A 23,942-nucleotide genomic window follows, 5' to 3' on the forward strand; every position below is an offset into this window, starting at 1 on the left:
GTAAAATATCCAAACTGTTGTCCCACCTGTTTGAAGATCTTGAAAAATGAGATGATCATATTTGGTTCAGTGGCTCACAAATGTTGCTCCCACAATTTGCAGAAACCTATAGGAGGAATTTGGATGGAACAAGTGGTATGCAGTAGAGTGACAACATCTGTGTCTATTCATATGCTATAGAAATCAGCTGGAAAACTGCAGACATTAATAATATAGTTAATATGTTCAGGTCAATGGCTGTGTGTTCAATCACACTGCAATATGGCAGTCATTTGAACATCACAACTCTTTCTGCTAGAAAAATCTATCAAGATGCAGATGGCAGAAAAAGCTGGAAGTTTGTGTGCCAGATCATGAGAATGAGTTTTCTGCCTTTAATTGATGCTCTAATTTTATAAGAACATGCTGATTAATGGACTACTGAATTCTAATCAATTCTTAGTCCCACCAAACATCTCTGGGGAGATTTGCAATGGATTTGATTCATCACCCCATTTAGTCTACCCAGCGTTCATATGCTACCTTAAAGAAATGACCAGGTGTGATTAACAGTGCTTTCAGCCTGCTAGCCAGGAATACCTTTTTTCAGTGCAGTTTGCTCAATATTAGAATCATTAATGGTTCAAAAGTGGCATCTAAGAATAAAGGTGAAGACTGTAATATTATGGGATTTCTGTAACTTTTGGGTACCCAATGGGCATTGTTTGGTGAGTACACAGATTTTGTCCCATTTCAATTCTTTTTTTTTTTTCTTGGAAGAAAGATTGCTTCCTTCTTTTTCCCCCCTTCCTCCTATTCCTCCCCTCACCCTCCCCATTCCCATCCTCCTTTCCATGAAAGGGCTTCTAAAGCTATAGGATAAAGAGAAATGATATTTGCTACCTCTGTAGCTGAGACATTCAGTGCTACACAGTCCTTGTATGCTTTTATTACATTTCTACACAACCCCATTCTTTAGCCTACTCCTGCAGTTTGGGGGGTGATGTATCATGTTCTAGTGACAGGACCTGATACAGGTTTTACAGCAGAGTGTTGGAACCTGGGGTGTGTGAAATGTTTAAGATGCTTAACTTCAATAAATGACTTTGTGTATCTTTTTCTGACTAATTCTTCAAACATATATGAAGAGTTGAGGCTGATAAGGTATCAGCATTTCAAGGGGAGTCACTGAGCAATATCTGGAGCATATAAAAGCTATCATGTTCAGAAAGTGAAATGATGCCTACTTATTGTCATGAAACGTAGAAAATGGATCGTAAATTATCCAGGCAGATCGTGCCAGCATGATTTTAGTCATATTTTTGACATAAACAAGCAAGAAGAAGGTACCCCAGTACCTTGTTAACTTTGTTCACCATCTCTTGTCTGCTTTTGTTTCTGCAAGTAGTCTGGCACAAGCTCCCTTAAATCAGAATTGTTATCTCCCCTTTTAAAAGCAAACAATAAGCCAGAAAAACTGCAAATTGAGAGGGAGGGTATTTCAGCTTTGCTTAGGTCTGAATGACCTTAAGTAAAATAAACCATTATATTAGAAAGTAACAACACAAGCCTGTCATTCTGACCTGCTGGTGAAAAATATCTATTGGCTGATAGAGTTTGGCCATCGTATATGGACAATGAAGGCAGTTTTGTAGCTACCATCATTTTGATACTTTTAAATGTTTGTCTAATGCCCAAACTTCACCTCTAAAATGAATTAGAAACACCAAACTTATTGTCATGTCACCTCCATTTAATTTCTCAAACATTGGTGGAGGCATCCAAAAATCAGCTTTTGAATTTTTCTCATCCCCCACTTTCTGAACTAAGGATCAAAGGAATCTGTATTTGAACCCACCTCTTGATGTGGCAAATAGCACATCAGGCCTGAAAAGGGAAGCTTTGTATTAGCAGCACAAGCTGTTTTCCTGCTTGTTCCTGTAAATGGAGGTTTTGCATAGGAGGTACTATCCCTATGTTCTTTGGCTTCTTTTTCTGACTTTTCATTTCTTTTTTTCAGGTCTTGATGACTGTATTCAACAATACATTGATAATTTTGAGGGCGAAAACGTCAACGGAGAACAGTTGCTACGCATAACAAATCAAGAACTTGAGGATCTGGGAGTGATCATTCCTAATCACCAAGACTTAATCTTAGAAGCTGTTGATTTGCTCGGTATATTGGTAAGTAAAAAATTGGCATACTTGCATCTTGTTTTGTTAATTATTTAAAAATCACTTACAAGTAAGAATTATATTTTTGCCTGTTCCATTAAGGGCATTTTTGCCATTCAGATTCACAGAAGCTATTGTGGACTAGTCATTTTTCATAGTGCCATGGCTGAGAATAGGAGTGACCCCCACTCTTATTGCTCTGGGGTATGACTGCTGTCTCAAGTCCTGGCTAGGATGGACAAGGGCAGGATATATGGGAACATTTTTGAAGGAATTTGGACAGGGCTTGTCCAAAGCTGCTGCCTTGCAGCAATTGATTTCAAGAGTGGCCTCATCAATCAGCTTGGAAATCCCTGGGAAATCAAAACAGAGGATTATAGAAGGTGGAGGTGAGAGAGGCTGCCACCTCTACTAAGGCTTTGGATAAATCAAAGGATGAGAAGGGAGTTATTGGGACTAGACATGAAATCCCAGGAGATTGCCTCTAACCCTAGAGCCAGATCCCCCTATGTCATAGTGTGACTGAAGAGTCCAATGGACATTTATGAATTGAGTGCTTAAAGTATTTAAACACTCTTTGTTTAAATACTTGGGATCATTAAGCAAAATGGTTTAAATATGGATTTATCATTATTTCAAAGAACCTTGGAGTTAGAAGGAAATTCTGAGCTTTTGTTTCAGCCCCAAATTCATTAAATCCTCTTTTTTTTAGCACCTCCATTTGTGTACCCAAGGAGTATTTCTGTGGCTGGAAATGCAGAGACAGCAATGAATCAGTTCTTTTCCTCTTAGAGGCCACATTCTATTGGGGAGGGCAGATTGGAAACAGCAGGAGAATAGGCATTGATATACAAAATGGGAACAAGTTAATTTCTGGGGAGAAGGCAACATAGACTGAGGTTAAGGGAAAGAATCAGGATTTTCTTCTTGAGGTATACACTACTTGAATTGAGCTGTGAAAAAAGATAAGAAATCTAAGAGGCATGGGTGAGGAGGGAATGTATCCTGTGAAAAAATATGGAAAGAAGAGATGGTAACAGTAAGCAGGGAAGTTTGGCTAGTACATGGGGAACATCAGAGCAAATAATATGTAATAAATCTAGAAAAGTAGACTAGAGTCTAATTCTAAATGATATTTCTTTTGGTTTTTGCAAGGCAGTGGGGAGTTAAGTGACTTGTGCAAGATAACACAGCTAGGAAATTATTGTGTCTGAGTCCAGATTTGAACTCAGGTCATCCTGACTCCAGGGCCAGTGCTCTATCCACTGCGCCACCTAGCTGCCCCCCTGGAGCCTAATTCTGATTGAAGACCTCCAGCAAGGAGAAATCCATCAAGTCAAGTAAAATAAATAGGAATTTATTAAACCCCTACTATGAGCTAAGTGCCAAGGATTCAAATAAAGATTCCCCTCCTCAAAAACCAAAACCAAAACCTAGACCCTGCTCTCAAGGAGCTCATAGTCTAATAATGGAGACAACATGCAACCAACTTTGCACAAGCAAGATACGTACATGATAACTTGGAGATTACCAAAGAGGGAAGCATTAAGGGAGATAAAAAAAAAAAACAACTTCTTATGGAATATGGGATTTGAACTGAGACCAGATGGAATTAACCAGGGAGAAAATTCTGGGCCTGGAGCATAGTCAATGAACATCCATGAAGTTGGGAGACAGTGTCCTGTGTAAGGACTATCAAGGAGGCTGCTCTCATTACATCACAGAGTACAGGGAAAGAGCATAAGATGTTAAGGAGACTGGAGTGGTAAGAAGAGGCTAAGTGTGAAGGACTTTATAAGTCAAACAGATAAGTCTTAAATTTGCTCCCAAAAGCAATAGGGTGCAACTAGAGTTCATTGACTAGGGAGTGTCATAGTCAGACCAGTACTTTCAGGATATTCCTTTGGTAGTTAAGTGTAGAATGGTCGAAAAAGAGGGAGACTTGGGGCAGAGAGATCAACCAGCAGGTCAGTGGAATAATCTGGGCATGAGCTGATGAGGACATGTATCAGGGTAGTGGTAATGCCAGAAGAGAGAAGCAGATGTATGTGAAACATGTTTCAAGGTAGACAGGACTTGTTAATTGATTGGTTAAGGAAGCTGAGAGAGAATGAGGAGTTGAGGATGACAACAAGGTTGTGACCCTGAATGGCTAGGATGATGGTGGTGTCCTTCCAAAAAAGAAAAAGGAAGAGGGAGGTTTGAGAAAAGATAATGAGTTTACTTTTGGACATGTTGAATTCAAAATGTCTATGAGACATTTAGTTCTAGATGTACCATTGGCAGGTAGAGATGAGAGACTGTCAGTGAAGATAAAAGTTTGAACTGGATGAGTAAAGTGGAGAATATTTCATTTAGAGATGATAATTGAATCCATGGAAGCTTATGAGATCATCAAATTTCATAGCATAGAAGAGCAGAAGAGGACCCAGGACAGATCCTTTAAGATCCAGGATAGACCCTTTTGGAATACCCACTGTTAATGGCCATGGTCAGAAAGAGACTGAAAAGGAGCAGTCAGAGCAGAACCCCAACATTATAGTGTACTGAAAACCTGGAGAAAAGATAGTATCAAAGAGAAGAGAAATATTGACAGTGTAAAACACTACAGAGAACTGAAGAAGGATGGAGATTGAGTAGACTATGAGATATGGCAATGAAGAGGTCAGATCATTAGCAATTTTTGAAAGAGTGGTTGCATGATGAGGTCAGAAGCCAAGCTACAGAGAGCTAAGTAAGGAGTGAGAGGAATCAAAGGAGGTGCTCAAAATAGATGGACTTCTCAAGGAGTTTAGTCATTGAAAAGGAGTTATTGAATGATAGTTATCAGTAATAGGACAAATAAGGTTTTTTTGTGAATTGGGGTGATATGGGATTGTAAGGAATAGGGAAGCAGCCAGTAGACAAGGAGAGATTGAAGATTAGTTAGACAGTAGGGGTGGCACTAGGAACAATCGACTGGAGAAGATAATATTGAATGAGATCCCGTCTCTGTGTAAAGAGCTTAGCCTTAGCAAGACAAAGAGTCACCTCTTCATATGAGGCAGGAGTGAAGGATGAGTTAGTGGGATAGAAATTATGTAACATAGGGGCAGCTAGGTGGTACAGTGGATACAGAAACAGCCTTGGAGTCAGGAGGACCTGAGTTCAAATCCAACCTTAGACATTTGATAATTACTAGCTGTGAACCCTTGGGCAAGTCACTTAACCCCATTGCCCTATAATAAAATGAAGACAAAACAAAACAAAAAAGGGAGATTATGTAACATATACTTGTTACATGTCCTAATCAGCATGGCTTCATGATTTTCTCCAGCTATGTACAGTAGCCATGAGTAAGAGTAGAGGTGGTAGTAAAAAAAAGAGTAATAAATAAAATCTTTCTTAAAAAAAGAGTAGAGGTAGTAGCTGTTAGGGGTAAAACAAGACTGAGCTTGGTAGAACAAAACTGGTGCTAGAAAGAGGTCAGGGATTTCAGAGAAGAGACCAGTAAGAGATGGGATCAAAATGGTGAATCCAGGAGAGTGTAGCCAGTAAGAGTTGATGTTTGGGGACAATACAGCTTATGATGACATTGAAGAGAAGAGTCAGGGTTTGTAAGGGAGAGGGAGAATTGGAATGCCAACAGGTTATGATCAGATTAGAAAATTTGATAGTACCCGAAGGGGGAAGTGATACATTTGGGGGTGATTTCAATATAAAGGGAATTATCATCTCTACATGTATTTGAGGTCATGGGAAATAAATAAGTTGAAGAACTATGAGGTTAAGGGTCTTGAAAAAGGGCATCATTATGTGTGTTTAAGTCCCCTGATATGAGAGTAAGAGTTGTGAATGAGTGCGAAAAGAAGGGAAGTGTTCCAGAAGTAGACAGCAGTGAGAAGACTCTTCGTTGTCTGCTGGATACAGATTACATAAACCTCAAAGAAGGTAATATTACAGTGCGATGGTAGCAGGGAGGTGCTAGGGAGAGGATCCAGGGGAGCTAGGCCTTCAGTGGGGCACAAGGGCATAGAAGGAGAGAGAAAAGAAAAGTAGCTCATTACACTTTGATATCAATATAATTATTAGGGAGTTCTTCCTTACAGAAATAGGTTCTCCCTATTGTGCTCAGTGCTAACCTATCAAGTCAAAGAGTACTAGCAATCCAGTAATCCATAAACATTTATTAAATTCCTAATATGTACCAGGCACTTCTTAAAGTAGAGGTTGTACTGGAAATTAAAGGAGACCTGAGTTCAAATCCTGTTACTGACAATTCCTACTTGTGTGATCCTAGGCAAGTCACTTGACCTTTTCTTACCCTTCATGAAACTTAGTTTCTTCATCTATAAAACATGGATAGTGATAGGCCTTCCTCACAGGGTTGTTGTGAGACTGAAATGAGAATGCATGTGTATAGTATTTTGTAGAACTTAACATGCTAGTAAATGTTCAGTGACTACCTTTTTATTAGCACATTCTAGAATTTTGCCAGAATTTGACCTTAACAAGTCCAAGTCTAAGTCTCTGGCCTGTAGTTTGCAGACTCCCTTCTTTTCTTTGTTGTGATTGCTAATGAATTTCCCTTTCTCTAATTCTACATAACGTTTTACATTATCTTCCAGAGATCACTGAGAGTGTCTCGGCAACTCCCGGTTTTCCTCTTCATCAGTATTATTTCTCTTTATGTCTTTAGAAGTTCATTCTTGAGAACTTCTTATATGCCTTGGGCTGACTTTCCACTGAGAATTCTAATCCATGGGCTCCTACCCATCATTTCTCTGAATACCTTGAAATCTGTTCTTCCCAAACCTCAGGTACCTATGAGACTGTGTGCCACCTGGAATGGTCACTTCTCCATTATATCTATATGAATAACTGCTTCTTCTTTACTGTTGAGAATCAGGTGGGTTATGGTTGCTGGGGATAAGGATGAGATTTGTTTCCCTCTTTTTGAAAAATGAAATTATCATTTAAGCTACTTATGAAATTATTAAATGTTCTGCTTTTGCCAGAGAGAGAGTGCTAACATATGTCTGGATAATTGAAGTCTCTCATCACTACTATATCACAACTCTTTGCCAGCCTTCTGATCTATTTCCTTTTTCTGTCCAGATGGTCTGTAGTAAACTTTGATGACAATTTTCTTCTGTTTATCACAATCTACTGAATATCACCCAAATGCTTTCCTATCATGTTCCCAATTCTTGTTCTTGGATTTCCTCATGTAAGTCTATCTTTTTCATATACAACGCGATTCTGCTCTGCTCTCCCTTACGCCTTGCCTATTCTGTCCTTTTTCTGTGAGGTACACCCTTTCAAAGGTATAGTCCAGTGTCATAGGTCTTCTCCTACCATGTGACATCTATGAGATCACATTTGCCCCTTGAATTAAGATCTGCAGTTCACCACTAATTTCCCTTATTTTACACATTTGTGCATAGACATTTGTCTGCCTGCCATCTCCTCCACTCAGGTGAAGGAGCAGACTCTAAGATAGTCTACCTCCTTTCACAACATCCCTTGAAGACTGTAAACTTTTCTATTAATTTTCCACCCACTACTACTTTTTAAGCTTCTCCTCTTTCCCTATTACTGGGCATATCAGTTATGCCCCATTTAGGAGGGGCATGTCCTTTGCCCTCTCCTGCTACTATCTCATCCTTATCCCAAGCAACCATAACCCACCTATGTCCCATTGCACCCATGCTTACTCCTTCCACTGTGTGCTCTGGAATTCCCATTCCATGATGAAAACTTTTCTTCATCCAGAGTCTCTTTCTTTCATACTCTTGCCTGCTAGGCTTCACTGAGACTGGGTTCCCCTCCTGACTCTGAATCTCTGGCTTTCATTTTCATTACTTCCATATTCTTTGATGCAAGGATTGTGGAGAAGTCAGAATTCTTGCTTTCCACTGTCACTTTAAGATATTCTCTTTACCACCTTTACTTAGCAATTTTTCTTTTTTCAAATGACACTGAATTAAAATTTTTCACTTAATTCAAAGTATGGTAACTATAATATACTGACCCCCCCCCCCCAGATCATTCCCCCTCTTTACTGTCTTCCTCTCTTCCTCAACTCTTTGTCTAGGGAATTTTAATAGCCACTTTAAGCAGGGATTCTCAATCTTCTGAAGTCTGCATACTCCAATGTGGATAGATTCAAGTATGTTTTTGATCTTGCATAGGAAGAAATTCACCTTTATTTTCACTAACCTAAGAAATTTAGCATTTCCTTTACTTATTTTAAAACATGATTCTGAGAAAATGGTCAAATTGTTTTTCAGTTGTTTTCAGTCATATCCTACTCTTCATGACCCCACTTGGGTTTTTCTTGACAAAGATACTGGTTGGCCATTTCCTTCTCCAGTTCATTTTATAAATGAGAAAACTTTAGGCAAACAGAGTTAAGTGACTTTCCCATGGTCATATTTGTAATAAGTATCTGATGCCAGATTTGAACTCAGAAAGATGAGTCTTCTTGACTCCAAACCTAGCATTCTAACCACTGCGCTGCCTCGCTGCCTGGTCTTGGTCTTCAACAGGCTGTTGAAAGTGTCCATAAGACAAAATTAAGAACATCTGACTAAGATGCTTTTTCAGACTCCCTAATCTCCCATTTCTTCAGCCTTTGAATTCGATGACCTATTCCTTTACTACCCCACAATCACATATAGGGAAGGTTGTATATTAGATTTCACTAATACCCACAAGGGTTGCATTTTTTAATTAGAAACTGGAATCTGTCCGTCTCTGACCACTCTGAAGTAGGACAAGCTTTTTATTCCTCTGTAATTCCTTGTTTCACTTCCATGGAAGTTATTCCAAATCTTTCCTCAAGACCCTCCTCCTTCTCAGCCAGGGTTCTTCACCACTTATTCGGAAAATTGAGGTTATTTAACACAATCTCCCTCTTCTCCTACATAAGCTATCTTTTCTAAAAATCCTTTGATATCACCTCCCACTCTCTTCTTTCCACTAGTATCCAACAAAAAAGTCAACCTCCTGTTAAAAGCTAATCTCTACTTGTGATTCCATTGCCTCCTGTCTTCTCCAGGAGATTGCATCCATAATTATGTCCCCTCTCTCTTTAAAACTTCAACTTTTCTTTATGAACTGGTTCTTTCTTTCCCTCTTGTCTTCAAACATACCTGAGTCTCCTCCATCTGTAAAATCACAACAGCAACAAATTCCTTTACTAGACTCTGCCGTCCTTTCAAGGTATTCATTGCATTTTTCTATCTCACCTCCCTTTCTTAGCCAATCTCCTTGAACAAGCTATTTATAGTTTCTTCAGACAAAAAAATGTAAAACAAAGGGAGGTGAAATCATCTAGGCTCTAAGTGCCCTCCTAAGTCTCTCCCCTCCCAAAGTCTCCGACTGGGGTCCTGAAAATTGCCAGAAGGCAATATTTTAATCTGCTTTGAAGTAGTTAAATTATTTTGTCCAGTTAATATGGCAGCAATTCTGGTTATATGGTTCCCTCTACATTTTCCATTGTCTTTTCCCATAACAAGTCACCATATTGTGGTTAGCTAAAGAAGACCTACATGAATTTTGGAAGGATTTCTTGTCATAATTTCTTCAGCTACAAGTTGACATGAAGTAGGGAATATTACAGGTCTTTTGAGCTCTCCTGTCCAAAGTTTCAGCCATGTCCTTATTAAGTAGCTGTTTGACCTTAGCACAAATCCAAGAATGAAACCTGGGAGGGGAGAGATCTTTTTCATTTTGGCCTTTGTATTCCTCTTGCTGGGCATAAAGTAGGTGCTTAGTAAATCATGTGGAATTGTATTGAATTTTCAACTTCCCCACCTTGCAAATGCTCCTTAAGGTCCCTTACAATTTCAATAGTCTGTAGTTGTATTAGAGTCCTAATAATGGAGTGGTCATGAGATCACTATGCAAAATGATGCAATTTCCAAATGTGAGCAAGGCCTCTAAGCAGAAGGTGCTGTGCAGAATCACAAGGTTAGTTTCTTTTTATCAATATTCTCTACTGGGTTTTTGTCTGAAATAGAAGACTGCCCTGTTCAAGGAAAAGAACATTGTCTCTTTGCTTGTTCATCCTTAGCACTGGGTTCATTTGCTGGGATAATGGACCTTTTGATTTGATTTGATAATGTGATTTTGTGTATTAGTAATTGGGAGCTGGGAGTATCACCAAAGGGGGTAGTTAACACAACATCCACCCCATTTATGTAGCTGAAATGTAGTGTGCTGCAGGTTTTCTAGGAGCCCCCGAGCTACAGTAATGGTTGTGTTTGTGTATGTGTGTGTGTGTGTGTGTGTGTGTGTGTGTGTGTGTGTGTGTGTGTGTGTGTATAGGGGGAGGGAGTTGAAGACTAAGTGATTTTAAACCTAGCTTCAAAATATTTTAGAGCAGAAATGTGAACAAAATTGCATCCAGTTTTATTCTTCCCAAACATTCAGACATAGTAATGAGTTTATAGTATGTGTTATCAATAATGCCTCTGAAAAATGAATGCATCCACCTTAGTGATTGACTTCTCCATATAGATAAATATAATTTTTGTGGTTATGACTATTGCTTTGTGACAGCTGACTGATAGTCCTGAAAGTATTCTAGCATTATATTCATACTCTTGTGTTCTAGTCACAAATATTTATGGAATTATAGGTTTGAAAACTAGAAATTTCCTCGGAGATCAACCCTTCATACCCTCTCATTCTGCAGAAGAGAAAATTAAAGCCCAGAGTTGGGAAATGACTTGCCCAGATCACACAGATATGATAACTAAGCCAGCTTTGGGACCTTCCTCATTTCAAAGCCAATTCTCCTTTTACCTATCACACAATACTTCTTCTGATAAATGAGGGTAGACTCCACCCCACATGTGTATATTATACCCCCATTTCACAGCTAATTCTGCTGAAGCACAAAGCACTTTAAATTTTTTGTGTGTTGTTGTACAACCAGTACATTGCCCCAAGAACTATCCCTGCAGACCACACTAAGACCTTTTCATGTCACTTAGCAATGCCAGGCTGGTGAACAGGATGGGCCTCAGGTCCCCAAATCCAATAGGGCACTTTAGAGATGAGAGGATGTAGTCATCATTGATGCCCTCACTCCAGCATTTTTCATATCTCCTCATACAGGAGTTAATTTAATTTTGTTAATTAATGATGTGTTACAGTTGCTTAATTGTTTGTTTCCCAAGTGAAAATACTTCTTGGCTCTATTTTTTACCACTCCATTCTCCAGGTCTAACATAAAGATTCATTTATTATGTTGCACACACATAGACACAAATCTGATTTTAATAGAAATTTTAATCTTCCTAGCTGAATGCTGTAGATTTTTTTTATCAGTTAAAAATCATTTCCTTTTCTGGCATTGTCATTTTCTCTTCCTTTCTAAGTTAGGTCTGACCTTCAGTTAGGGATTCAGCTGAGACCACTAAACACACATCCAAGGGACCCTTGCCCACTGTCTGAATAAAGTGAGCATAGGAATCTTGGGAAGTCTCTCATTAATAGGGTGAGAGCCTATAATTCTATTCCCTCTTTCAAATTACCTTGTTAACTTCTTCATTATTTAATTCACTACATTAGTGGTTCCATCATTTTAACAATAGTGTGAGTACTCTTACCCCCAGTACAAATCATCATCTATCTCTGTTCCCTCATCCCATGTGACTTTTGTCTATTTTTTCCCATAAATTTCCCTTAGAAGGTCCACCCACAATACTACTAAAAAAATATCTGTAGCTATCTGTGCACCATTCAGGCCTTCCATCTGCTTTTCTGTCACGTATGTTCCTGATGATGCCATTTATACCACTTTCTGCATGTAAGTCAATGTTAGTAATATGCTGCTGCCTTACACCCACCCTATTTCTCTCCATTTTCCTTTGAATCACCCACACTTCTCATTCTTATGAGATTGTGGTGGTCTATGATTCTCAGTCATAGAATATCACTGAGAGCCTATTGCTGTCAAAAAGAAGGATTTTTGCAGCTGTGAGCAGCTCTGGTTCATTGAAAGTACTGTTTGATTTCCCCAATGCAATCCAACCTGCTCTCCTCCTCCTATTCATTTCTGGACCCAGCTCACTGTCCATCCACAGTGCTTGTCCAAGAGATATGGACTAATTTCATGTGTTGCCTATCCAACTGCATGTCATCGTCTGGACAATAAGTATTCTTAGCTTGGATGGTTCTCAGTTGGCAGGATAATCCTTGAAGCCAGAGCTTGTGATCCATTGTCATTAGCCATTGAATGGCCAAGGTCATTTTTCCATGGTGTGATAGGGTTTCTATAGAGTAACAAAATCATTTACACTAAAAAAATTTGATTGCCTTTGGAGCTATAGTGGATGATCTATATGGGATGGGATATTATATGCAACTACTTGAGGTAAAATATGCTCACAGGAGAACAAATTCCATTTCTAATAATCTACCAGAATGTACCCATTCCTTGTTCTGTTTCCAGTTAATCTGTTCAAATAGGTGGTATTTGCATTTCACTAAAGACCCTTTGGAAGATTGTCCCTAAATCAAAAGGGGTGACTGGTGATTAGAATTTCAGGCACATGGCTGGCTGATTGAGGAAAAAGTTGAGATCATATGGCTATCCCTTTGGTTCTGTGTGAGCACTGTGTCTACTGGAGCACTGCTTTTCTCTGCAATTCTTCATAACACATATAGGAAAGGAATGTTTTTTTCCCCTTTAGATGCTCCTTGTATGAAATCTAGAGTCTTCTTGGTGCTTTTATACTCTATTCGTGTGATGCCTCCACTCTTCATAAACTTTTATGGAATATGCTTTTTCAAAGTAAAATCAAATTTTTGTTTTCAAATTTTTTTGAGAATTCCTATGTGGCACTGACATCTCTTTAGATGCATGCCATCCCTCACTAAAGCAGCCTATGACTACAGAACAAGAAGGCTATCCCCCTTCCCTCTGCCACTCACCCTATCCCAATGCCTGTTGTTTTCTAATCACTAAAGGATGGAAAGTATTGACTGAGAAAGTATATTAACTAAACCTAAGAGAACCAGGTCCATGGTAAAGAAACTCTTGCAGCATGATCTTGTGCCTTTGGGACTTAATCTCTTGGTAGCATCAATATACCTAGTGAAATCTATTGCATATGATTAACTTGTGGTCAAGATTCCCCATATTGTATTCAGCCCATTGATCTAATACAAATAATCCAGGAACTGCAGTCTAAGGACAGGGTCCATATCCTCAGATGGGGGATGTCCACTAAGACTAGAATTGTGAACAACTATAAGACATTTCTTTGATCCTGCCAGCAGCCAAGATCCATACCTTTGAAATATTATTTTTTACTAACACCTTAACACTCAGGTCTGTCTTTGCCTAAACTCCTTTTTGGATAAGTAGACATTCAGCATGACACAAAATCCATTTGTTTAGAGGATCAGTGATTAGATCAGTAGACTAGAAGTTATCTGACAGGTTCCTTCAAGTTGTCTTAGTCTATTTTTAAAAATAATCTGCTATTCAAATTTTATATTTAAAAAAACCTTCATCTCAACAGTCAGTCTGAAACATATTTTCATAATTTTGCAGTATAAATTTATCTGCTCTTTGTTCTTTTGAAGTAGGTATTAAGGTACCATAAGAAATGAGTGCTTTCTGATCTGAGAACACCTTAGAGTTCATTTTGCACTATGCAGGGTAGATTACTGTAATTTAAACCATTTTGTAGGTAAATAGAAATTAAAAGAACATTTTCTGTGTTGAGATTAGTTAGCTTTCAACATCTGGTAGGGTCCTTAAGAAAACCCACTACCAAGATAAATTTCTCATTCAAATAGTCCATATGTAACAAAAATGGGAGATTATTCAGGGAAATACCATTTGTATTAATGGTGATGTCTCATTTGTATTTCTTGGAATCATTGAAATGTCAGTGCACTTTAATTAAATTCTTATGTTAAAAGGATTAGGTAGTATTAAATTAATCTTTAGTGACTCCTTCTTGGAGTTGATTCAATTGTGGAACCAGTTCAAATATTTTAGGGTACTATAGAAGTAGGAAAACTTGTTGAAGCAAACATTACAAAGAGAAAGTTATGGGTCCAGATTTAAAAGGGAATTTTTTTATAATTTAACTTTTGTATAATTTCTTTTAATTTTTTTCAGTTAATAAGAATTATTTTATTTCCCTACTTTCTTACCCTTGAAAAAAAAAAGAAATAGGCGATCCCTTGCAATAAATATGCATAGTCATGCAAAATATATTCCCACATTGGCTATGTAAAAATATATGTCTTCTTCTGCATCCTGAAAAACCTTTTTCAGGAAATGGATAATATCCTTATCATCAGGAATCATGACCAACTTTGGGGAATAGTGCCAAATTGCTTTCTAGAATGGTTGGGCCAATTCACAACTCTACCAGCAGTACATTAATGTGCCTGCTTTCCTGCAGTATCTTCAACATTTGTTATTTTCCATTTTGCCAATTTTTCACATTTGAGGGTATGAGATGGAACTTGGGAGTTACATTAATTTGGATTTCTCTAAGGATTAATGTTTTTCATGTAATTATCAATAGTTTAGATTTCTTCCTTTGAAGATTGCTTCCTCGGATCTGTTACTTATATATCTTGGAAGTGAAAATTTTATCAGAGAAACTTAATGCACTGTTCATCCCCCCATTTGATTGTTTCCCTCCTAATCTTGACTGCATTTAAACTATTCCCTCTCTATTTAAAAAAAAAAGATTTTTGTTTTTTTAATTAACAAAAACACTACCTTCTCTATGTCTTATTTCCCCTCCTCCCATTAAAAAGGAATAAAAATAAAACTCATAATATCGATAATTAAACAAAACAAATTCTCATTTTGTCCATTTCTTCCCTCCCCTCTTTATAAGAAGACGGTAGCATGTTCCATCAAAAGTCTTCTGGAATCATGATCGATCATGACTTTGAAAAGAATTTTCTGCCTTTTTTTTAATAATGAAGAAAATAGCAGTGAGCGAGGAGTATGCTTAGTGCCAGTGTTCTAAGTTTGATGCAAGCTTCTTCTATTCTCCTTCCTCTCTTCTTTTTATCTCACTCAGCGCCCAGTCACAGGTTCTTACTCTTCCATTATTTCTTTTTAAATCCCTCTACAAAATTCACCTTCCATGATTAGCTTGTTTTGTTGAGGGCTGCTCCTTTTTTTTTTAATCTGCCCTTCCTCTTGTTCCTTCTTATCCCTTATCTACCTTTCCTCCTGGCTCTCTAATGAAATATATTTCTGCACCATTTTGGTGTATGCATTTTCTTCCCTTCTTTGACTAATTTCGATGAAAGTGAACTTCAAATCTAACCTCTTCCCTCTACCTTTCTTCATCCTAGTTTACATAGTCTTTTATTTGCATATCCAAATTAAGCCCCTGCTAAGGGCAGCTCGATGGTACATTGGATAGAGTACTGGCCTTGGAGTCAGGAGGACAGGAGTTCTAATTCAGCCTCAGACATTTACCGACTGTGTGACCTTGGGCAAGTCACTTAACCCTGATTGCCTCACATCTTCAGTCATCCTGATTCATATCAGGGCACTGGACCTAGATGACTCTAGAGGAAAAAGTGAAGTAGATGATTTAGTCCAGCACCCTTTCACTAAAATTAATTCATGTGCTTGTCATGGCCTCACCTCCCTGATATAAAAATCATGATCTTTGAGAATGAATGACAATATTATTATTATTATTATCCAAACTGTGTGAGATAATTTTCTATACCCTCCCTCTCCTCTTTTCCTTCCTAGTGTGTTCCTTTTCCTCTCCTTTTCTTTCCTTTCTTTTAAGAATATCAAAACATAAAAAGACCCATTCTCAGGTCCTATGTTTTATTAGATTCTCTTTATGACCCTTGATGATGATAGGATTTTGAGGTTGCACATCTACCCATATTAGAATGTAAACATTCTTACTTACATACATACTTATTCTTATTTGCATCCTAATGATTACTGTCCTATTTGCTTTTGTTCTGTTTCTTTTGATTTCTCATTGTATTTCAAAGCTTCTACATACTCCTTTCATCAAGAATACGTGAACGTCTTTTCTTTCAGTGAAAGTCTATTCTTTATTCCTCCTTTCTCCTCTACTTCCCTAGCATGGGATTATATTTAGTTTTGTTGTAAACCTTTTGCCTTGTAAAATATTATATGCAAGGTATAGCGGGGACTGCTAAACTTTATGTTCTTGACTTTAGTTCTTGGTACATGAATTCTTTCTGGATATTAGTAATATTTTTTTCTTTGACCTAGAAACTCTGCATCTTGGCTATAATGTTCCTGGGAGTTTTTATTTGGAGATTTCTTTCAGACAGTGACAGGTAGATTCTTTCTGTGGTCTTTGGGATAGCATCTACTTGAACCTCTTTTGTTTCTCTAGCAATAAAAGCGCTACATATATTTTCAGATCATGGCAACAAAAATAGAATTAATTTAAAGTCGCATTAGCCAAAGTAATAAAAGTATATGGAAACTGGAAAACAATGTGTTAAACAATGATTAGGTTAGAGAAGAAATTAGAAAAACAACAATAAAGTAATTAAGAGACAATGATAATAATGGCACATATAAAAATCTTTTAGACATAGTCAAAACTGTTGTTGAGAGGTAAATTTACAATGTTCCTATAGTCTCTGAAGATTTGAAATTGAGGATCATTGAAAAGATAATGGAAAGGTATGTGGTATGCATGTGCATACCTCACCACATCACCAATAAAGAATTACACCGGAGAAACTGGATAAAAGATTTCATCAAAGAAACAAATTATCAAAAGATAGGGCCATTTCATATGACAACACTGAGACATTGCTGACAAACTGCTTGAGGGCTCCAATGATATCTTTGTGATGTCAAGAGAATACCAGGTAGGTCCTCAGCACTTTGGGGAGATCTTTTGTACAGAATTCACAGGAGAACATGAACAAGAGTTTTACAGTAAGGGAAGGCATAGTTGGATTGCAATTTTTATCCCTGGAGAGAATTCTCAAATCACTGAGATCAGAGATTCATTGGAGTTAGAAAGAAAAGGAAAAAAAAAAAGAAATCAGGTTTGTGCTTAGAGAAGACCAAGGTAGTAATAAGAAAAGGAAAATAGGAAAGATAAAGAATATAAAGGTAAGAAAAGAAATAAAAAGTAAAGAAAAAGTGAAAGAAATCAAAATAAAATAAAATTATTTTTTAAAAATACCAATAAAATTGATAGATCATTAGAAAATTTAATTTTTTAGAAAACTGTTTGGTTTTGGCTATTTGGTATTTGGTTAAGAAATAGAGTAGTGGATCAGTGGTACAAAAGAAACAGAAGTAAATGAAAGAGAATGAAAACAAACAATTTCCAAAGAAGGAGACATATCACAACAAGTAAAATAAATTCAGCATATCATTAGGGAACACTATATATAACTATCTAACATATTAGGAAAATTAAAGGAAATAAATGCTTATCTACAAAAATATTATTTACTTAAATTGATATAACAGGAAAACACACAATTTAAATGGTCTATTCCCAAAATAAGCAATAAGACCAATCATCAAAGAGTTATGTCGGGGGTCGGCCCTGACCGCCTGGGTGGATAGGACCTCCCCGGGAGTGAGGTCAGACCAACCCAGAGAAGACACGGCTCCTTAAGGGGAGCAGTGGCTTCGCCTGGTTGGCCTGTGTCGCTTGCTCCAATCGGGTGGTAGGTTCTGCCCTCGGGGCGGATTGGGGTGGCAGCCCGGAAATAACTCCCTATATTAACCAGCGCCCTGAGCTATTCGGGGGATCCCTCTGCACCTAATAAAACATATGCCTCCTGAAGACGTGTCTGCCTGAGTCCCTCCTCGCTGATCCCCGGGGGAGGGAAAAACCGGGGACGCCCGATGCAGTGCCCACTGAGGAGCTCACTCGGGGGTCTGGGGAAGAAGACCCCGGACAGAGTTACATTTTAAGGACACATATAAACCTGGCTCAGATGGATGACCAGTAGAATTTTTTCAAATTTGTCAAGAAAAATAATCCCCATGCATACATTTTTTCACAAATATAGAGAAATAAGGAATGTATGCCAATATTTTTCATGCAAATGTATTGATCTTAACATAAAGCTAATATTTAAAAAATCTATACTAATTTCCATAATAAATATAGATTTAAAAATACTAAATAAACAAATTATTAAATAGAATATAGATTTACATTAAAATGTATTCATTGTGACTTAGCAAGTCTATTTGGCCTCTGTAGCTGTTAGTCACAGTGTATCCACATAAATCTTTTCAGATAACTCCCATTTTTTCTACTTTGAAAGAGTTACTCTTTAAACCTTCCAAATTTGTTTCGAGCTTCCTGTCCCTTTTAGAATGAGTTCCCTTGTAAAATTTTCATTTATAAAATTCTACCTATTCTGTTCCTGAACCCTTTAAATATGCTTTTCCAAAATATAGGCTGCATGGTAGATATCATCCAGATTTCCTTTCGTGGTGTATCACAAATTCTTAAGATGGAAAAATCAATTCCCCTTAAGAGTTCTATCTTTGTGAACCCTGGAACTAGTTCCTTTCTGATGGCAAGAACTAGATCCAGACGAGAATTTTCCCCTGCTTCTTCCTTTATGTTATGAAGAATTAAATTATTATTAAAGATGCAATTAAAGCTGAAATTATCAATTGCTCTTCTCTTGCCAGAGAGAGATCTCCAGCATTTGACTAGATAATGGAAACCCCCAAATCATTATTATACCCATACCTCTGTGCCAACCTCTTTCCACCTCTTACTTATTCTTTTATCTAGGTTGCCTGCAGTCTATGCCCTCTTGACAAAATTGTTTCTATTTCTGTCTCCATTCATATTCTTCCTAATGTTCTCTACTACATATATATGTATGTGTATTTTAATCAATAGCAATACCCAAGCCCATCCTTTTACCTATGCTTTCATCTATAGCCACATTCTGGTTATGGGAGTGAGCTTACCAGGTCTCAGTGATACCTTGGTGACTTATGGAACCAAATTCCTCCTTGCATCATGATCTCTAGTTCATCTTGCTTTTTACCCTTACTTTATGCTTTTATACATAGAAATCTGAAAAATTGAGATTTTTATTGCTGAATCCTTTCTCCTATGAAATTTTGGGTGTCTCAGCTCCTATTCTCTTTATGTTGTAGCTACTAAATTTTATATAGTTTGATAAATATACATAGGCATTTTCCCCCTGTCTTTCCTTTTTAACCTAAAAAGCTTTTGATTAAAATATGCAAGATATTAGGAAAATGCATTCTTACTAGACCTTGTTAGATGCAAGTCATCCTTTGCCAAAAGACAGACATTCCTTTTAAACCATGAGTCATGAATCAAACCCTCATTCTTTTTTATAAAGATTTTATTTATTTTGAGTTTTAAAATTTTTCCCCTAATCTTACTTCCCTCCCTGCACCCCCAACAGAAGGCAATTTTTCAGTCTTTACATTGTTTCCATGGTATACACTGATCCAAATTGAATGTGATAAGAGAGAAATCATATCCTTAAGGAAGAAACAAAGTATAAGAGATAGCAAGATCCGACAATAAGATATCAATTTTTTTCCTAAATTAATGGTAATAGTCCTTGGTCGTTGTTCAAATTCCACAGTTCTTTCTCTGGATACAGATGGTATTCTCCATTGCAGACAGCCCCAAATTGTCCCTGATTGTTGCACTGATGGAATGACCAAGTCCATGAAGGTTGATCATTGCCCCCATGTTGCTGTTAGGGTGTACAATGTTTTTCTGGTTCTGCTCATCTAGCTCAGCATCAGTTCATGCAAATCCCTCCAGGCTTCCATGAATTCCCGTCTCCTGGTTTCTAATAGAACAATAGTGTTCCATGACATACATATACCACAATTTGCTAAGCCATTCCCCAATTGAAGGATATTCACTTGATTTCCAATTCTTTGCCACCACAAACAGGGCTGCTATGAATATTTTTGTATAAGTGATGTTTTTACCCTTTTTTCATCATCTCTTCAAGGTATAGACCAAGTAGTGGTATTGCTAGATCAAAGGGTATGCACATTTTTGTTGCCCCTTTGGCGTACAAACCCTCATTCTTAGACATTGTTATTTAAGAAGACTTAAGAAGTTTACTTCCACTCTGCTTTTCCCTTCTGTAGTCTTTCTTTTTGGACAGCAATGATAAAAACACAACCCATACCCCCACAGTCTAAATTCTCTTGCCTAATACTTTATAATACTTTCCCTGTTCCTTCTAGCATCTATGCCCATTTGACTTACCAGAAGTGAGCAGTAGCCAACTATTCTGACATATCTTGAAAGACTCTCTATTGTGTCTGAGATTCTTGTTATGAATTCAACAGTTTGTCATGGTACTCTTCAGCTAGGAGTTGCTAATGGCCACTGCTCTTCTTTTCCAGTAGCACATCTCTCACAGGACAGCACCTCTGAATCTACTTTATAATTCTTTTAAAGACAAGGCGATATACATTTTCTGTGGATCTCTTATACAGTTTATAATTTCTGGAGGGATGAAATAAAAGTCATCCTCTGTTCAAAGAAAAGAGAAAGGAAGAAAGACCAACAGATGTTTTCTCTTCAGAATATAAAGGCTTCCTCCTCTTCAGGAAGAACCTCTATTTTTTTGTCTTTTTTAGCTCTATACGAACAGGGGTCCTTCTTCGCTTCCTTTTCTTTGATAGTCTTCTACTCTCCAGTCTTCTGACACTAGTTGGCATTTCCTGTTATCTCTTTAGATCCTCTTTCTTCTTTCTTTTATGTTAAATTCACTCTTCTGGTTTTTTGAGGAATACTTCATTTGTCCCTGATAACATACTCTCCTCCACTTTCTGTTCAGAAGGAAGCACCAAAAGAGAATCCCCACTGTTACAGCCTGCTCTTCTTCTTTGAGTCCTTTTACCTTTCCTGCTAATAGAAAGGAAAACATTCAGTTAGGACATACTAATTATAACTTTGCGAGGAAAAATAACTGAGAGTGGACAAAGAATATGGATGGGAAGTGAAAGGGAATGACTAAAGAATTACATTATTTTAGGGACAGCTAAGTGGTTCACTGGATAGAGCACTGGCCCTGGAGTCAGGAGGACCTGAGTTCAAATCCAACCTCAGTCACTTAATACTTAGCTGTGTGACCTTGGACAAGTCATTTAACCCCATTAATTTACAAGAACCAAAAACAGGGGAGTCTAGGTGGCACAGTAGATAAAGCACCTGCCCTGGAGTCAGGAGTACCTGGGTTCAAATACAATCTCAGACCAAAAAAAAAGCACTAACCATTGACAGCTACTATTCAGATAGGGATGATAAAAACACTCTCAGAAGAGGAAAGCAGTGACAAAATTCCTACATGTGAAACATTCCAGGGATTGATGAACTGGTCTCAGTTCCAAAAAGAACTCTTAGAAGAACTCAAAAAGGACTTTAAAAACAAAGAAGAGAGAAAGAAGAAAAATGGAGAAAAGAAATGAGAGTTATATAGGAGAATTATGAAAAATTATAAAAACAATAATTTTAAAAGTAAAATTGACTGGTTGGAAAATAAAATTAACCAACTGGAAAAATGAAACAAAATATATAACCTTAAAAACTAGAACTGGCCAAATAGAAATGAATGACTACTGGAGACATCAAGGTTTCATGAAACAAAGTCAAAAGGCTGAAAAAAAAAGGGAAAATGACCGACCTGGAAAATAGATCCAGGAGAGATAATTTATAAATTATCGATATAATTAAAATATCGATATAAATATTGTAGCCATGATCAGAAAAAGAGTCTGGGCAATATCAGGAAAGAAAATAGCATGGAAAATTTCCCTAATAACCTAGAACAAGAAGTTAAAATTGTCCTTGAAAGAATCCATTGATCACCCCCAGAAAGAGATCCAAAATATAGTAGCTAAATTTCAGAATTCTCAGCTAAAGGAGAAAATACTGTAAGCAGCCAAAAAGAAGCAATTTAAATACCAGGGAAGCACAGTCATGATTCCAAAGACTTATCAACTTCAACATCAAAGGATCACAGAGCCTGGAATATGATATTCCAGAGGGCAAGGGGACTTGGATTGCAACCAAGAATCAACTACTGTGGAGGCGGTTAGGTGGCACAGTGAATAGAGCACCAGCCCTGGAGTTAGGAGGGCCTGAGTTCAAATCCAGTCTCAGACAATAATTACCCAGCTGTGAGACCTTGGGCAAGTCACTTAACCCCATTGTCTTGCAAAATTTAAAAAAAAAACAACTACTCTATAAAAATCAATATATTCTTTCAGGAGAAAAGACAGACTGTCATTGGAATAGAGGACTTTGAAACTTACCTGATAGAAAGACCAGAACTGAACATAAAATTTGATCTTCAAATATTAAACTCAAGAGATATATAAAAAAGTAAACAGAAGGGTAGCAAGTTAGTTAACTTAAGAACAGTATTTCTCTTAGGAATATTGAAAGGAGCATATTTAGACAGAGGGTGTAGATATAAATTGACTGTGATGTGATAAAGCTCTTAGCTCTTGAGAGTTATTGGGAAAGTTGGAAGGATTATACTTGAAAAGAAGGTGTGAGGGGCGGCTAGGTGGGCAGTGGATAAACCACCGGACCTGGAGTCAGGAGTACCTGGGTTCAAATCCAGTCTCAGACACTTAATAATTACCTAGCTGTGTGGCCTTGGGCAAGCCACTTAACCCAATTTGCCTTGCAAAAACCTAAAAAATGAATGAAAATAAGGTGTGACAACTATACTTTTTTTGCCTCCATGGGGAGGGGAAAGGAAAGGGAGAGTGGTAGAAAAATGTGGAAGTCATAAACCTTCAAATGAATGAATGTTGAGAAAACTACCTTTACATATAATTGGGAAATTTGAATAAATTTCCATTTAAAAAAAGAGGGTATGAGTTTAAATTGTTTATGATGTATGGATGCCCATGGATCTTGTGAACTATACTATCAGTACAGTTGAAAGTAGTTTACTTTGACAGAGTGTGTGAGTTCCAGACAGGAATAAAACAATTAGGACATGAAAAAAAAGTTATTAGAGGATAAATGATACCACATGAAGAGACACAAAGGACTTATTATAGTAAAGGAAAAGAAGAGAGGGTATGAGCACTGAGTAAATCTCACTCTAAATAGATTTAACTAAGAGATGTAATCACATATATTCCCAAATGGGTTTAGAAATGTATCCTTCCTTACAAGGAAGGGGGAAAGGGAAAGAAAGGAGAAGGTGAGTCTGATAAAAGAGAATGGATAAGTAATGGTGATGTTAAAATTAAAATAAAAGTAAAAAAAAGTAAAGGAAAAAGGAAAAGGACTGGTAGAAGGAAAGGCAGATTGAGAGACACAAAAGTTAGAAGGAAAACATTACTGAGGAGAGATAAGGGGAAAGGAGAGGGAAAAGTACAAAGAGGGGAAGATAGTATGGAGAGAAATACATAATTAGTAATCTTAACTGTGAATGTGAGTGGGATGAACTCTCCTATAAAACAGAAGCAGATAACAGAATGGATTAAAAACCAGAATTCTACCATATGTTGCTTATAAGAAACATAGTTTAAGCAGAGAGTTGCACACAGGGTAAAGGTAAAAGGCTGGAGCAGAATATATTGTACTTCAGCTGAAGAAAAAAAGCAGGGCTAGCAATACTGATCTCAGACAAAACAAAAATAGATCTAATTAAAAGAGATAGGGAAGGAGAAAACATTGTGAAACTAAGGCCAACTAATAGATTTATTTGAGAATTGTTGTGAAATGCTCCTTATCACTTGGGAAATGGCTGAACAAGTCATGGTATTA

General features: G+C 37.4%; 1 protein-coding gene across 1 annotated transcript in view; it reads left to right on the plus strand.

Annotated features, from left to right (window-relative positions):
• The first annotated feature begins 1,234 nt into the window (after positions 1-1,234).
• LOC141498669 (connector enhancer of kinase suppressor of ras 2-like) overlaps positions 1,235-23,942 on the plus strand; it is a 392,492-nt gene continuing 369,784 nt past the window's right edge. Inside the window, exons 1-2 of the mRNA XM_074201839.1 lie at positions 1,235-1,325; positions 2,000-2,163. Of these exons, the coding sequence (XP_074057940.1) occupies positions 1,235-1,325; positions 2,000-2,163 (255 nt within the window). The remainder of the gene's footprint in view (positions 1,326-1,999; positions 2,164-23,942) is intronic.

This window comes from Macrotis lagotis, chromosome X, assembly GCF_037893015.1.
Source record: "Macrotis lagotis isolate mMagLag1 chromosome X, bilby.v1.9.chrom.fasta, whole genome shotgun sequence".
NCBI classification, from domain to species: Eukaryota; Metazoa; Chordata; class Mammalia; order Peramelemorphia; family Peramelidae; genus Macrotis; species Macrotis lagotis.